The following is a 14,907-nucleotide window of genomic DNA, read 5'->3' on the forward strand; positions in this document are numbered from 1 at the left end:
CTCGATAAAAGTATCAAAATTAGGTTGATTGATTTTATATAGAACCAGTTTTTGAAACAAGCTAGTAAGGCACCCAGTGAATTATCACAAAAAAATCCTTTCAGCCGTGATGCAAGTTTAAGAAAATTAATTCGTAAAAAGATCTGTTTCGAAAAAAAAACTCGTCCGAATTTTTTGCGCTTCAGACTCAAATGTAGTGAGCTATCTATTTCAACGATGCTCGAATTTTTCTGTGAGAGCATAAAAATGATACATCGATATTTTTTTGATAGTTGTTCTATAATCTGTGGATTTATGATCCCACTTTGAAAAAAAAAGATTTTTTTTTATATAGAAAATGTTTCAAAAAAATCGAATTTTGTTTTAAATGTCTTTTTCGATTAATTGGTTGCGTGATTAACTTTGCAAACAAAATATCGGTAAAGAATATAACCGATTTTCGAAATCATTTTTCGTAAATAATAAAAAAAAAACTCTTTGAAAAAAAATGGCCCCATAAATCTACAGATAGAAGAACGCTTATAAAAATAATGATGAATCGTTTATATGTTTCTGTGACAACGAAACATCATTTTAACTTGTTTATCTTACCTTTCTCGCAGCAATCAGCGACTGCGGCCTTGTTCAAATCCTGCACTCGGTTGTCATCGGGAGAAGAGACAGCCAGAATATTGTCTGCAGATTGGACGAATGATTCGAAGTCTATTCTGTTGTTGATCCACATTCTGTGGTTGTAGTTCACACTGCCTCCCAACTCAGAGGGAAGTTGGTTCTTGTCTGCAATCTTGTCCAGCTTCTTCGCAGACACAGTTTGCACCTGGAAAAGGAGCCAAAAAGCCTTTCAGCACTAGTTTGGCCTTTTAATTGCAGATTTTTTGAGGGATCAAACAAGTAAACCTTATTTTCCATTATTATCAAAAAAAACCAGATCACAAGAAGAATGGCATATAAGCAAGACATTGACACGCGAATAGCTGAGCTGAATTAGATTTTTCGGCGAACGATAATTAAAAAAAAACATTCAACTTTTAGAAGAGAAGTCCCTAACAAAGGACTGTTGAGTCAGTACCATTGTTGACTCGACTTCTCGTCTGGTTGGCATTGTCGTCTCTAACATTTAGTAATTTAGTCTTCACTTCTTTCAAAAACTTCGTCTCTACTAACTTTCATATCAGTACTTCGCATTGAAAAGTTTTCTCTGGGCTTTTCGCTCATATACAGCATTTGGTACGCAACATATTTCGGACATTGAAACGTCTCAACGCTACCCTGCCGGTTTGCCTCTTGATAGTGGGACCTAATATTCGGGTATTTGAGTTAACCGTTGTTTCTTATATTCAAATTAATATCCAAGCACATTAACAACCTTTGATAACTCTATAAATTGTTCGTTCCACTCAACGAACGGTCGGAGTATTATCACAATGTTCTTAATCTAAATCATGGCTTTCCACTGCCCGTTTTTTTATTATGTAATCATTACAAGTTTTATTAAAAAAAACCTTCACAGTTTTTATTTTGCTTCAGCTTTTTTCATTTAAGCAAATTATACTCACTTGCGATACAAAATTGAAGAACTATCACTACTTGCAGATGAACCAACAATCCAAAAATTTAAAAAAAAATGATAAAACTTGCTTATTTTTCAAAACTTAAAATTCCAGAAAAATTTCTTGTAATGAAAAATTGCACCTTTAGAAACTAAAACTAAATACAAACATAGGGAAGCGAAGCTTATCTCTTCTTGCGAATCAACACATACATAGATAGCATGACAAACTTATCGACTGAAATAGAGATGAAAGCCGCATAATTTTTTTGGCAAAAGTATCAAACAAAAAACTGATCTACCAAAATTTTCCTGACATTTGTTTGTATCTTCATTTCTTCTCGAATTCTTTTCAACAAAAATGACAAAAATTTTGAAAAAAAAGAATGTTCAGCAGCGAAACAAAACGTGCAAAGCGGTAACAAAGCCGACAATTCTTGGGCAGACATATGTTGCGCCGCAAAAAACATGAACGGTATTTCGACATGAACTCTCAAACATGAACGGTATTTCGAAAGTAAACAGGCCAAATTGATATCTCTAGCTTGATATATTATTGAAGTAAGGTCAGCAAAGGGTTCAACTATTTTGTTAAACAAGATAACCCGAAAAAAGCTATGTTCCAATTTCATAACAGTTACTATTCGCGAGCGTAATAGTTACACCAGGTAGCGCAACCATGTTAACGGAGTTTGCCACTAAAGTTAATATACAATCTAAAACGCTAGAAACGTTTATTTTAAAAAAAAAATTGACAATTTTTCATGTATATTTTGAAGGAGGGCTTAAGATGGAGATTTAGATTTCTCGTTAGATTTCAACAATCTTCATTTAATGCCAAAGAAAAAAATATATAAAAAACATTAGAAAATTAGCCAACAGAAACAAAGCTGACCCACCTCAACGCCGAAATCCTACCGAAAAATTTCGGAACAGATAAAAAATACTTTGCAACACATAACGATCATCCAAGGTACATATGCTGCTAATGGAGTAAGCCATGCTAAAGCGCTTATAGAATCTACCATTTGACAATTCTGTGAACAAAGTTACTTACCGGAAAAAAATAGTCTAGTACCCGGTTGCAATACCCTTGCTCATCGCAAGGGTAATCAAGCAGTTATTGAAAATTTAGTAGTGCTTCCAACCTCTCAAGTTCGGCTTCACAGAGAGCATATTCGAGTGGAAAACAAAAATCCAACAAAAACATTTTATGGGGTAGATGATTCATTACGAAGATCAAAGCTAGATGCCACTTGATTGTTCAACACGAAAAGCACCTCCAGTTCTTGTGCCTGAAGTCGGCAGAATTTTTAAAAAGACTGCTGGTTTATTTGGCTTGAGCGCAGCAATTAGATGAAGATGGATTGCATTTACATTTCGCATGCGAAAAATTGAGGTTTATTTTTTCGACACTCAAAATTGGCAGAATAAGATTCAGTTTCTTTCACTGAACACAGCATTGAAAAGTGAATTTTCATTTCTTTACTAATGTAACCTACGGATAAAATAAGTCGCGATAGGCCTTGTATTTTTTACATAGATGCGAAGCTTCGTTTCACAAACACTGGCCAGAACACTATAAAAAGGTCTATAAAGTTCAATAAGAAAAGATAGAAATAAGCCTAGAATTAGTAAAAATTCGGTTACGTCTCTGATTCGACCTGCGACTTACAGATTATGAGTTTCACGCATTAACCACTCAACTACGGACGCTTAATAAACACAGAGGCAAACCGGAGTTTCGCACCACTTGCGATGCAACACAATTTACAAAAAAAACATACGTCGAAAATAAAAGAAAAAACTTAGTGAACCAAAATTTTCGTTTGTCCCGATTAAGGACGCCTAGGTGCTATTTAAAGCTGGAGGTAGGTTTTTGACAGTTTTGAAACTTTTATACTGATGCGGGATGAAATGCGTAATTTCAGAAATTGGACTTTGCCCAAAACCTTAGTTGTTTCTCTACTAAAACAAAGGAAAAGAATAAGAAAACTTTGAGATTTTTGAAATTTCTTAAGTACATAACTTTCTTCTTACAAAAAAAGTGAGGAATAGACTCTTCTGCAGAAAAAATTGGCAAAAAACTCAGTTTTCGATTGAATTTTTCATCTCAGATTTGAAAGGGTACTTTTCAAGAAAGTTCCAAAACTTTCCAAAAAAAAACAGTCGAAGTTCAAAAAAATGATTTTCCGAAGTTCGTTTTTTTTCTCCTAAGGGCAGTTTGTGACCGGTAAAGTAGAGAAGAATCTCAAAATCTGGTTTCTTGATTGATTCCTGAGAATTGACCGGTAATTTTTGAGAAAATTCAAAAACCACAAGCACTCGCAACAAATAAAACAGAGAGCAGATTCTTTGAAATTTCCAATGCTACGGAACGTGATAACAGCTAAAGTGCTACCAAATCAGTGGACACTTTTAATGAACACTTTTATTTGGAAGTTAGATTAGAAAAAAAGAGGGTTCCTACTAATACACTTCGCTCGCAACCTCGCCAATGTAGAAAAAGAAATCACTTTCTCACTCTGGAATTTGTTTTTGAAATAATATATTACATTAGCTGGCAGGTTCAAGTTAAATACCTGGATCACTTTTTGTTATACTTCGAACAGTATTTATAATATATTTCAAAAGCCGCATTTTTTGGCAAAGTGAAAAATTTTGAATTTTTGGGTAGCACTCTATCTGGCAGAGTAATGTATTTACAAAAAAACTATGTTAATAGCATGAACAATTGATTGGAATTGAAATGACTATATTGTGCGTTATAGTTCTCAAATTTAAACAGAGGCGAAGCTTTGCTTTGCAAACACTAGCATAAACACGGCAAAAATCACTCTATAAAGTGCAATAAAAAATAGAAATAAGCCTCGAAAATTCGGCCATGTCTCGGGTTAAATCTCAGACTTAAGGCGACCTAGAGAATCTGCGTCTGAAGGTTTAACCACTCAGCCAAGGAAGCTTAATAAATAACAAACACTAGCTTCATATAAAGCATAGAACAGATCGTGATTATAGCAAAAGTGCCACCAAATAATGAACAATTTGCCACCAAATATTTAACACTTTCATTTTCGAAATAGGTTAGAAACAAAAAGAAAGTTCGTACTAAAACACCAACGCTCGCAAGATCGCTTGTCCAAATAAATGCACTATACTCAAAATTGCCACCTTTTATAACAAATCATTATATTTCAATCATTTGGCAGTTCAAATGGCATCTCACGTAGTACCGCCAAAAAAACAACCTGCCTGTTCTGTCACCTACCCTTTGGATTAACAGTGAACAAGCAAACCCGCCTCCATTAATCAATTGGCTCGCAAAAAAATTAGTTGTTGTTCTGATCAAGCAATGAAACTTTGAACGATATCAAGTTGAGCCATATCGTAAATCAAGCAAGCTAATGAGTCATTTCTAAGCAAGCAATTCAAGCTATAAAACTTCAAAATATTTCAAAATGCTTTATGAAGCAAATCGGATGGCGACACTTAAGGTTTTTCTGAGCAAGCTTCTAAAGCTATGAAACTATGAAATATTTCAAGTTATTTCATTGACTGAATCAGTTCGAAAAAAATTTAAGTTCAAGCTATTTTATAAGCCGAATCAGTTTGCTAAAAGCTTAAAGATTTCTAAGCAAGCTATTCAAGCTATGAAATTTTGAATTTTCTTAAGTTGTTTCGTAGAAAAAATCAGTTCGCGAAAAAATTCAGTCTATCTAATGGAAGCTATTAGAGCTATGCACATTTGAAATATTTCAAGTTATTTCGTGCACCAAATTGGTTCACGTAAAGTTTAAGTTTTTCTAAGCCAGCTTTTAAAGCTATGAAACTTTTTCAAATGAATTTATAGACTGATTCAGTTCGCACAAAATTGAAGTTTTTATAGGCAAACTTTTAAAGCAATGAAAGTTCGAATTATTTCAAATTATTTTAACGACTGAATCGTTTTGCGAATTTTTAAAGCTCTGAAAATTTATCTTAGCGAATTTTTAAAGCTCTGAAAACTTAGAAATTCAAGTTATTTCAAACGTCAAATCAGTTTACAAAAAACTTTCTTACAAAATATTTCCAAAATTTTGCTTAAAAATTAAGTTTTTCGCAAAACGAATTGGTCTACGAGGTAGCTTGAAAAATTTCAACGTGTTTCTGAGCACGCTATTCATGTGATGAAACTTTGAAAAAGCCGAGTTGTTTCATAGAGCAATTCGACTGGCAAGAAGTTTCAGTTTGTGTAAGCAGGCTATTCAAGCTAAAATTTTTTTTTTTGAAATATTTCAAAATTTTCCTTGACCGGTTTTAGTTTTGTTAAAAGGTTAAAATCGTCTTAGCAAGCAATTAAAGCTCTGAAACTTTTAAATATTTCAAATTATTTCAAAGGCAAACCGGTTTGCGAAAAGTTTGCTTAATTTTTCTCAGCATGCTATTCATGTGATGAAATGAAGTCAAGTTGTTTCATAGAGACAATCGACTGGCGAGAAGTTTCAGTTTTTCCAAGCAAGCTATTGAGTTAATAAAACTTTGAATTATCTTGAGTTTTCACAGAGAAAAATCGATTGGCAAAAGGCTTATGTTTTTTCTTAGCAAGCTATGCCAACAATGAAACTTTGAAATATTTCAAAACATTTCAAAGCGCAAATCGGTTTGCAAACAGCTAGTTTTTCTAGCAAAGGGGTTGCTATTTTTAGCTGGTTCCTTTCAGAAAGAAACCAAATCTGAAAAGGCAAAACGTCTGAAAAAATGGACGGGTATTTTATAGCCTTGAAAATGAATTGAGTGCATCTTGTCTAAAGTATTGAATTTTTGTGAAAAATAATTCAAGAATATTCCAGACCTAAGAAAATTTGAAAGTTCGAGAACATTCTTGGCTTCTCTTAAACGTTAAGCCTAAAGAATTTTTTAATATTGCATTCGTTAAAGCTTAAACATTGCGTTCAGTTAAACATTGCGTCCATAGCGCATTCCGTCTTTCATTTAATATATAATATTTGAGCAGTTCTTTCATCGAAAATAGTGTATTCGGGCAAAATTTTCCTCAAACAATAGGTATTTGATTATACAGTAGTTGATGGGCGAGCTGCAAATTATTGCTCAAAAATTATTTACACGAAGGCGAAGCTTCGCAAACACTAGCAGGAACAAGAGAAAAAGCAGCTTTATACAATAAGAAGTATAAATAAGACTCAAATTAGCAAAAAATCGGCTGCCTCTTGAGATTAAGAGTCAGAGGCACTAACCACTCAGCTACAGAAGCTTGTTAGTACATAGAAAACACTAGCCACAATTAAAGCAGTGATAGACGCTATGCTATTTCCAATGCCACAGTGAAATTTCCAAATAAGTGAACACTTTTATTTGCGAGTTAAAAAGAAGTTTCGTAATAACACACTTAGCTGTCACTAGTGTAAGAATTCTGAGTTTCCGAATTTCGCTAAAAAATCATATTATTTGACTGCATGTGCATCTGCACAGTTTCGATAACTCAATGCAAACTGAATCAAGTTATTTCTAAAAGTATTACGACGGTTCTCATTATTTTACTTCATGGCAAAAATCTAAGCAAGATGAGCCTGCTTAGTTTAAAACACGCTTACTAACAGGCATTTCGCGGTTCTTCTTCGTTTTAATTCTGAGGTTGGCTATCTTCTTCTCCAAGAAGTCATCTGCCTTCACAAACACTAGTTGCTTTGTCATGAACCAGTCGGGAAGAGCGGCAAAGAATCGGGCGAAGGGTTTCACAGCTTTCCCGAAGGTCCCGCGAGTGTCTACGATTACAGTGAAACCTTTCGACTTGCCCTCAGGCCTGAAAAACAAATTTTCAAAAAAAACAACATTTTTTTCCGAAATACGAGATTTTTGAAGCAATAAAATTGTCCGTGAATTATCTTCAACACAAAACATTTGAATGCTGAATAATCTGTAAGTGTTCCAAAAATAAATAAATGAATTTGCATGAAGAATGTTTTTTTGACAATTTTGACAATAGTTTTTGTTATTAACAGTCTGATAAAAACATGAGCTCACTTGGAAATGGAGCTGAAATACATCAGTGTTTCCAGAAGTGAATTCTGATTGGTCGACAACTCTTGCTTCGTCACCCGGTTTGGTATTGTCACAATGGCACAGCCCGAGTAGTCTTCGGCTCCTATCAGATTGGCCAGATTTTGCCTCAGCATGGATTCCACTTCGCTTGCTCTATGCTGGGTTGGAGTGGAATCACATCGCAGCAGCGTCGGTGTCGGAGTGAGGCTCTGTGCAGCTGAACAATTGGCCATGATATTTATTTCGAACATTTATTGCTTCAACCAATATCAAAAAAGAGAAAAAACACCAAAGCTTATGATGGGTTTTTTGCGCAAAATCATCTACCCTATAGAAAAATTTGAGAGGCACTTAGCGTAGTGGTAGGACATTATCTTCGAGAGCGTCAGATCGTGCACTCGATTCCCTGCCATGACAATGATAGTGTGTGAGGACGAACTCTCACATGACCTCTAGCTTCAGGTCTACCACAACCTGGCCAATTTCGGCACCAATAGTGTGAGTTAGAACCGATGTGGTTAACTCATAGAGTAATTTCGGATAGGGTACACCATCTGCTCGTCACGCTATCTTATTTTCGGCCGGATAGATTCGTGCAACTTCTTAGTTTAATACCGATCCTAGTCCTACTCTTATACGTACTAGTCTCAGGGTGTTTAACTAGTCTCTGCTAGGCTCAATAGATCTAGGGTATACTGGTTTATTGCGGCTGCTGAAGTTCTCTTGGAGAGGCAACTAATTTCTAAGTTAAATTCAAATCTCTCTGGTGCTGAAATTACAAGTAATTTCAGCACTTACAAATAAGTGGGTTGTTAGTTAGATGGATTATGATTGGTTAATATTAAATATTTTACAGTGGTAAAACATTTAATTTATCCAATTATAAAATGTAGTTTAGATCAGGTTCCAAGTGGTACCACGTGATTGCTCTAGACGCAAACACAACGGCCTTGTGTCGCATATTTTCGCTGAACACAATTAGTCAGTCTGTAAAATGCGGAAATAAGAGAGACGGAGTATGCGTAGACATGCTTATCGCAGAAACCACAAAAAACTCCTAAGGTATCGAATGTGGCATCAGATTGCAGCCTTTTCAGTCAAAACTCTAATTCCAAACAGTCACAAAAAATATCAGATGAGAAAAGAATAAAATAACGATGCTCAAAAACATTATAATGCAAAGAAAATCATATTGCAAAAAATATCAGAAAGCACGTATCAAAAAATTGTCGAGATGATCAGACGTCCAAACTTTTTACCAACGAGGAGGTTTCATCCAGAAAGCATTTGGGTTTAATTATGTTCTTAAACATAGCTAGCAGGCTGTTTCAAAAGTGTAAGTGAACTCAAGGATTATTGAAAAATTATCAAAATAATACATATCTTTAAAGTTCATAGAAATTTCCCTTCTTTACAATTTGGGTAAACTAGTTCAACGGAAAATTTTTTAGTCCTCCTGGAATACTTCAAATTAAAACCGACGATTGAAAAAATAATTTGCATCACTTTAAAGTTCCTTGAGATACTTTTGTACAGAACAATTTGAGAACCCTAGTTTAATGATTTTAATTTTTTATTCACCTTGATTTAAAAAATTTTATACAGAGGCGAAGCTGAGCTTTGCACCACTCGTGATACAACAAATACTGAGGGTTTAAACAGCATGACACTCAACAGCAAGCAAAAATGACTTCCAACTATGTTACATTAACAAATATGGAACATATGAATCAAGAAAAAAGAAGAATTTTTCAGAGGTCAAATTAGTGTTGAATTTGCGCGTTCAAAAATTGGGCGCCAGGGTCTATCGATTTCATGAACAATACCGGAAAAAAGTAGGAAACAAGATATTTGGCATATAAGCCGACAGAATTAAGGCCGGCAGCCAATAAGGTGAAATTGATTTATATATTGGTGATCCATTTATTGCTCATTAAGCACCCACCACGAGTGCCATATATGTACTGAAGGCAAGGTGGTATACACATTTTGGAAGCTGAACAAAGAAACTAAAACCATCAGCAGAGAAACTAAACCATCATAAAAAATGAAAATAACGAAATTCTATAATTATACATGCCAACAGATCTATCAAAATGAAAGAAGATGGTTTTGAAAACAAAAACATACCCAGACAATATAATGAAAAGTAATCATCTGACGAAAACTTAGCAAGCAGTAACAGAGCTGAAAATTCTGAACAAAAACCATTCAAGCTGAAAAAAATTCGAACAAAACTTGAATCTAATTAGAAATTTCGAGTTTCCTTCTCCCTCATACAAAAAAGCTAATTCCGAAAAGGAAAGATATTTAAAACACTATTGACCTCAAAACATGCTTATTAATTGCAACAGAGAGGCGTAGGATTTGCAAAGTGAAATACACAGACAAAAGAATCAAATACGGACAACGGAATCCAGTGAATCAACATGACATACAATAAGCAAAAAAAACACTAATAATCGCAAAACTTTATTCGTCTGAGTTAAACATGCTAAGAATAAAACCATCGAAATCAGAGGGGTAGGATTTGCAACGAGGTTAAAGTGGTGAAGGAGTCCTGTGAACAAAGTTGTTTACCGGAAACGTCTAGTACCTGATTTCAATACCCTTGCTTATTGCAAGGGTAATAAAACCCACTTCCGAAATAAAATAACATTCCATTTATCTGTGCTAATTACTATCGTTGCTTTTAAGAGCCTAGTTGCCCTTTCACATAAAAAAGAAACAATTTTTACCGAGCCTCTAAATAAACAAAGAAAAGAAAAATTTATTTCTCCATAAATCGTGATTCAAGTTCAAGTGAAACAATTATTGTCGGAATATTTAACGAAAACGAAGAGCGTATTAAGGCTAGGTAAACGCCACTGAAAGTCTACCCTAATATTTATTTCTAGGTTACCTTGTTTTTGTTGGTTTCAAGGTTATGGGTAGAAAATGCTACCCGAGAAAACCAAAAAAAGTATACTTTTAAAAGAAAAGGGTTGAATGGAGGGATTAAAAATGCTTACGTTTTATAAATGTTTACCAGCAGAACAGTCCATCGGATACAAGAGATTATCTCTTTTTGTTCTCCACTTATTGCGGCAACTGAAAACGGGCCCTGCTGGCTTCATGGTTTTCTCCCATACTGTTCCAATTTGGTTTCCAAATAAATATACGGTTTCCAAATAAATATACATACCAATTTGAACAGTAAAATAATTTTCATGTTCATTCAACTTATCAAAGAACGAATATCATACAAATATTTTAGATTTTCTAATTCTAAAAGAGGTTGATTCGTTTATTAAGCTTTTTTCATAATTATATCACAAGACGTTAAAACTTTGACCTAGACAGAAGGAAGCAAGAGAAGAAAAAAAAGGAAAAATTGTTTTCCGGATTTTTTTTTTAATATCTCGGAAACTAGAACGTTTTGGAGGTTCATATGGGGAAAAGTCTAATCCCGATTCCCTTGCAAAACGTACAAATAACTAGTCTTCAACACGACAAATAGCGTTTGAGTGTGAACTGGACGGTAACACGAACAGTATAGGGTTTTCATATGATAGGACAATAGACTCTCTCAGCTTCTCTTGAGGTAACTAAAATCGGCCAAAAAAAAACATTTTACGCCATAGTTCCTTCCAGTCATTTCATGGCGTGGACTGAAAAAATCTCACACAATCACCAGATGGAAAAAATAGTTATATAACATTCCAGTTATTGATCATACTATCCTTGAATCATGGGCGGATCATCGTCTTCATATTTTTTTAGACCTCAAGATCACCAGCCACAGACCTAAGCCAAGATGTTAATTTTTAAGTTTGACTAAACTATGCTGGCTATCATAGAAAAGCTCATCTTATATAATGCAGCGCACAAGCCATTTAACCAGCAAACATGACTTCTGGGCACCACAACGCTACGGCACAAAGCTATAAAAAAAAACAAGTTCGAGTTCTAGAAAACTTACATCCCATTGTGTCATCAAGCACGAGGACGGATCCCGACAGGTCCACAGAAAGGGATCCCATCATCTTCTCAGTGGAGTCTGACCTATTCAGATTCGACGACTGGTTCAGAACGTCTTCAGCCGACTGACTCTCACTCTTTGGTTTCACCTGTCCCGAATTTTCATCGGTGCCGAAATCAGAAACGAATTCCACATCCGGAGAAAACTTTATTGACGGTTGCTTTGAAAACGGAATACCAGGGCCAATTAATGGCGTCCGAACTTCCATTTTCTTCCTATCTTATAACTAGTTTAAATGGATATTCAGAATTGATTCTCTGAGATAAAGTGGCAAGTGATTTGATTCTTAAGTGAGTACCGGGGTTCGCAGAATAGTTTTCAGATGATGATCGATAAGCAGATTCTGGATTCGAGTGTTAGACCGAAAAGGTAAACATTAAATCCAACAATACGTTACAACTTTTTTAGAACCAAATTTAATGTCACTTTAATGTAAAGTAATTTAGCGCATTTTATACGCAAGTTTTGAAGTTTCACTTTCAAGTTAAATCAGACTACGTGTAGTTATAACTAACCATCGTATACGCGTGACCAAGTTTACGTTGATGTTTTTTCAGAGACTGTAAGACTATATTTTTCTCTTTAGTGGGACGAACGCAGCATAATGACTAAGCTTACCACTCAGCTGGCCTGCTCAAATGGCTCTTAACTGCAGTATGAACAGAATCATTCGACCGAAAAGATTTCTAGAGTTCGCCGCTAGGCTCTTTGATGAGGCGTTAACGCTTGGGGTGTTCAAGAAAGCCGAAGTAGAAAAGTTCCGAAGAAAATAAGTGTTCAAAATACCCTATTAAATTTGTGTCTTAATTTATGAAAATTTTCCACGGAGTTTGATTTAACAAGATCCGAAAACTCACTACGCAAACCTACGCGATAGAACGGCAAAAAAGCAATAAGAAAGTTTTATAAGCACTTTTATTTGTGAGTTGGATGAAAAAAGTTGTAACAAAACACTATGCTCGCTTGAGTATTGACGCGGAATTTTTGAGGGTTATTCTTTGTTAAGTTTGATGCAGTCACAACTACGTTGGATTTTTTCGCTGTTTTCTCTAGTTAGAGATTAAGTATCTAAAATTTAATCTTGCTTTAGTCTTTGTAAAACCATATTTTTAAATAAACTTTTTGGCTTTTTAATACTTTTCCTTTTTCTGAACACTGTTGTACAAATTTAAATCTATCATTTAAATTTTCAGCTTTTTATTCAGTACGCTAACTTTAGAACCTCTTTTACATTAACAACAGAAATAGTTCATCACGCCCGCATATGACTTTTTCGAACTCGTAGCTTTTTCGAATTTTTCCATTTGAGTCGTAAATACTCGACATAACTGTATCTATGCGCACTTGATTGTCCAGGGTGTAAGTACTGCAAAACAACTGCAAAATTAAATGTCGGGCTATAATTCAAAACGGGAGATTTTTTGTCAAAAGCACCGAAATATACGTCGGCCAGTCATTTGTCAGTTTTGAAAAATCTGAAGGAAATCGTTTTGACAATCATTTCAGTTTTAGACAGCCTAGAAGAATTTGGTGCTTCTGTCACGAGAATAACCCCCATTTAAAAGCTTAGAAACACCTCAAGAGTACATTATTTTCAATTATTCGAAGCTACGCAAAAAAACTTCACTTTTATATTTAAATTTCGAATACCCTTCGAATTTAAAAAATTCTGAAATTGAGCAAAACAATGAAACATAGTCATCAAACAGTTGGAATTAAGTCAATGAACTCAAGTGAAACTAGAGATTATGAATCTTGTTCTGGGAAAAAAATGACGATGAAGCTCTTTGAATTTCAAAAACCTTAACCTAGCCAAATTAGAACTAAAACTGGTGGATCAGTAAGTAACTTTTCAGTTCACTTCGAAAACTAAAAATCACTATCGAACCGAGTTCAAAATAAAACAAAGGTCAATCCGCCACAAAATTGAGCGAGATCAATTTTGAGGACTTTTTTGAAGAAAAAAAAACAAACGTTCGTTCATTGAAACTTTTAACAATTTTCACACAGCTGGACGTTGCTAAGATTTAATTTAAAAAAAGCAGGTAAGATTTGTAATAAAAGTGATTTACGGGAAAAATGAGGTCTTATTCACGCTAACAAGACACTTGCTCTCAATGTAATCACTTCGCACTTATCAGCTGGTCGAGGGATAAAATTTGAACAAATTCAAGTCGTTGATTTTGTCGCATATTTTCAACAGTTTGTATTAAACCATTATCATTTAATTGATGCTTAAGGACAGTCGAAGCAATAATTTTTGATACGAGCAGTCGAGTTTATGTTTGTTTTAGTTTTAATTCAAACTAGCAATTAACGCACCTTCGGTGCTTCGAAATTTTTCGACAACTCATGAAAAACCGCATATATTGGAAACAACATCTGCAAACTTTTAGTGTACTCTGACTGCACCCAATTACAGGGTTGGTAATTTCGAACTTTTAAATTTTTTTATATTCCCATTTTAAAAGCCAGATTTGCAACCACTGAGAGTCCCTGAGAGCACCCTACTATAGGGTTCGGAATCCAAAATTTTGTGAATTTTTTAAACCTAAGATTCCCGAAAAAAAAATTGAAAAAAAACGTCTTATCTCGGAAACTAAAAGGATTTGAGCATTCATATTAAGAGGCAAGAATTGAGACGCCTGGGTGTACGCTGACAATAAGGTTGTATCTTCATCAAGTTAGTAGTTTCAAATTTTCTAATTAGTAGAAATAGAATTTGTAGAAGTTCTTTGTAGATAAAATCTTTGAGAAATTTTGAAAAAATCGAAAAACGTCACATCTCGGAAACGAAAAGCATTTGAGCAGTCGCGTTTAGCAGTGGCATGTGGCAAGATTTGCAACTCTTTAGAGTACCCTGACAACACCGAACTATAGAGTTGGGAATTTCAGATTTTGAAAAATAAATAATATTTGGAGGCAAGATCCGCAATCTTTGAGATTACTCTGACAGGACCCAGCTACAGGGTTGGGAATTTCAGATTTTGCGAAAAAAAAATAAACATAAATTTTCTGAAAAATTTTGAAAAAATTGCAAAAAACGTCATATCTCGAAAACTACAAAGAATTGAGCAGTCATACTTGGAGGCAAGATTCGCAATCTTTGAGAGTACTCCGAAAGGACCTAACTACAGGGTTGGGAATTTCAGATTTTTAAAAACTAATAATAGGTTAAGTTTTCTGAAAAATTTTGAAAAATCACAAAAAAGGTCATATCTCGAAAACTACAAATAATTGAGCAGTCATATAGGAGGCAAGATCCGCAATCTTTGAGATTACTCTGACAGGATCCAGC

General features: G+C 34.6%; 1 protein-coding gene across 8 annotated transcripts in view; it reads right to left on the reverse strand.

The window, feature by feature from the left end:
- LOC134840639 (muscle M-line assembly protein unc-89-like) overlaps positions 1-12,107 on the reverse strand; it is an 85,817-nt gene extending 73,710 nt beyond the window's left edge. For all 8 annotated transcript variants that reach the window (XM_063856586.1, XM_063856588.1, XM_063856587.1 and 5 more), the window contains exons 1-4: positions 11,550-12,107; positions 7,571-7,805; positions 7,145-7,349; positions 592-817 (exon numbers count right to left, since the gene is read on the reverse strand). In XM_063856586.1, coding sequence (XP_063712656.1) covers positions 592-817; positions 7,145-7,349; positions 7,571-7,805; positions 11,550-11,817 — 934 coding nt within the window. In that variant the 5' untranslated portion in view covers positions 11,818-12,107. The remainder of the gene's footprint in view (positions 1-591; positions 818-7,144; positions 7,350-7,570; positions 7,806-11,549) is intronic.
- Positions 12,108-14,907: the final 2,800 nt, after the last annotated feature.

This window comes from Symsagittifera roscoffensis, chromosome 2, assembly GCF_963678635.1.
Source record: "Symsagittifera roscoffensis chromosome 2, txSymRosc1.1, whole genome shotgun sequence".
In the NCBI taxonomy this organism is placed as follows: Eukaryota; Metazoa; Xenacoelomorpha; order Acoela; family Convolutidae; genus Symsagittifera; species Symsagittifera roscoffensis.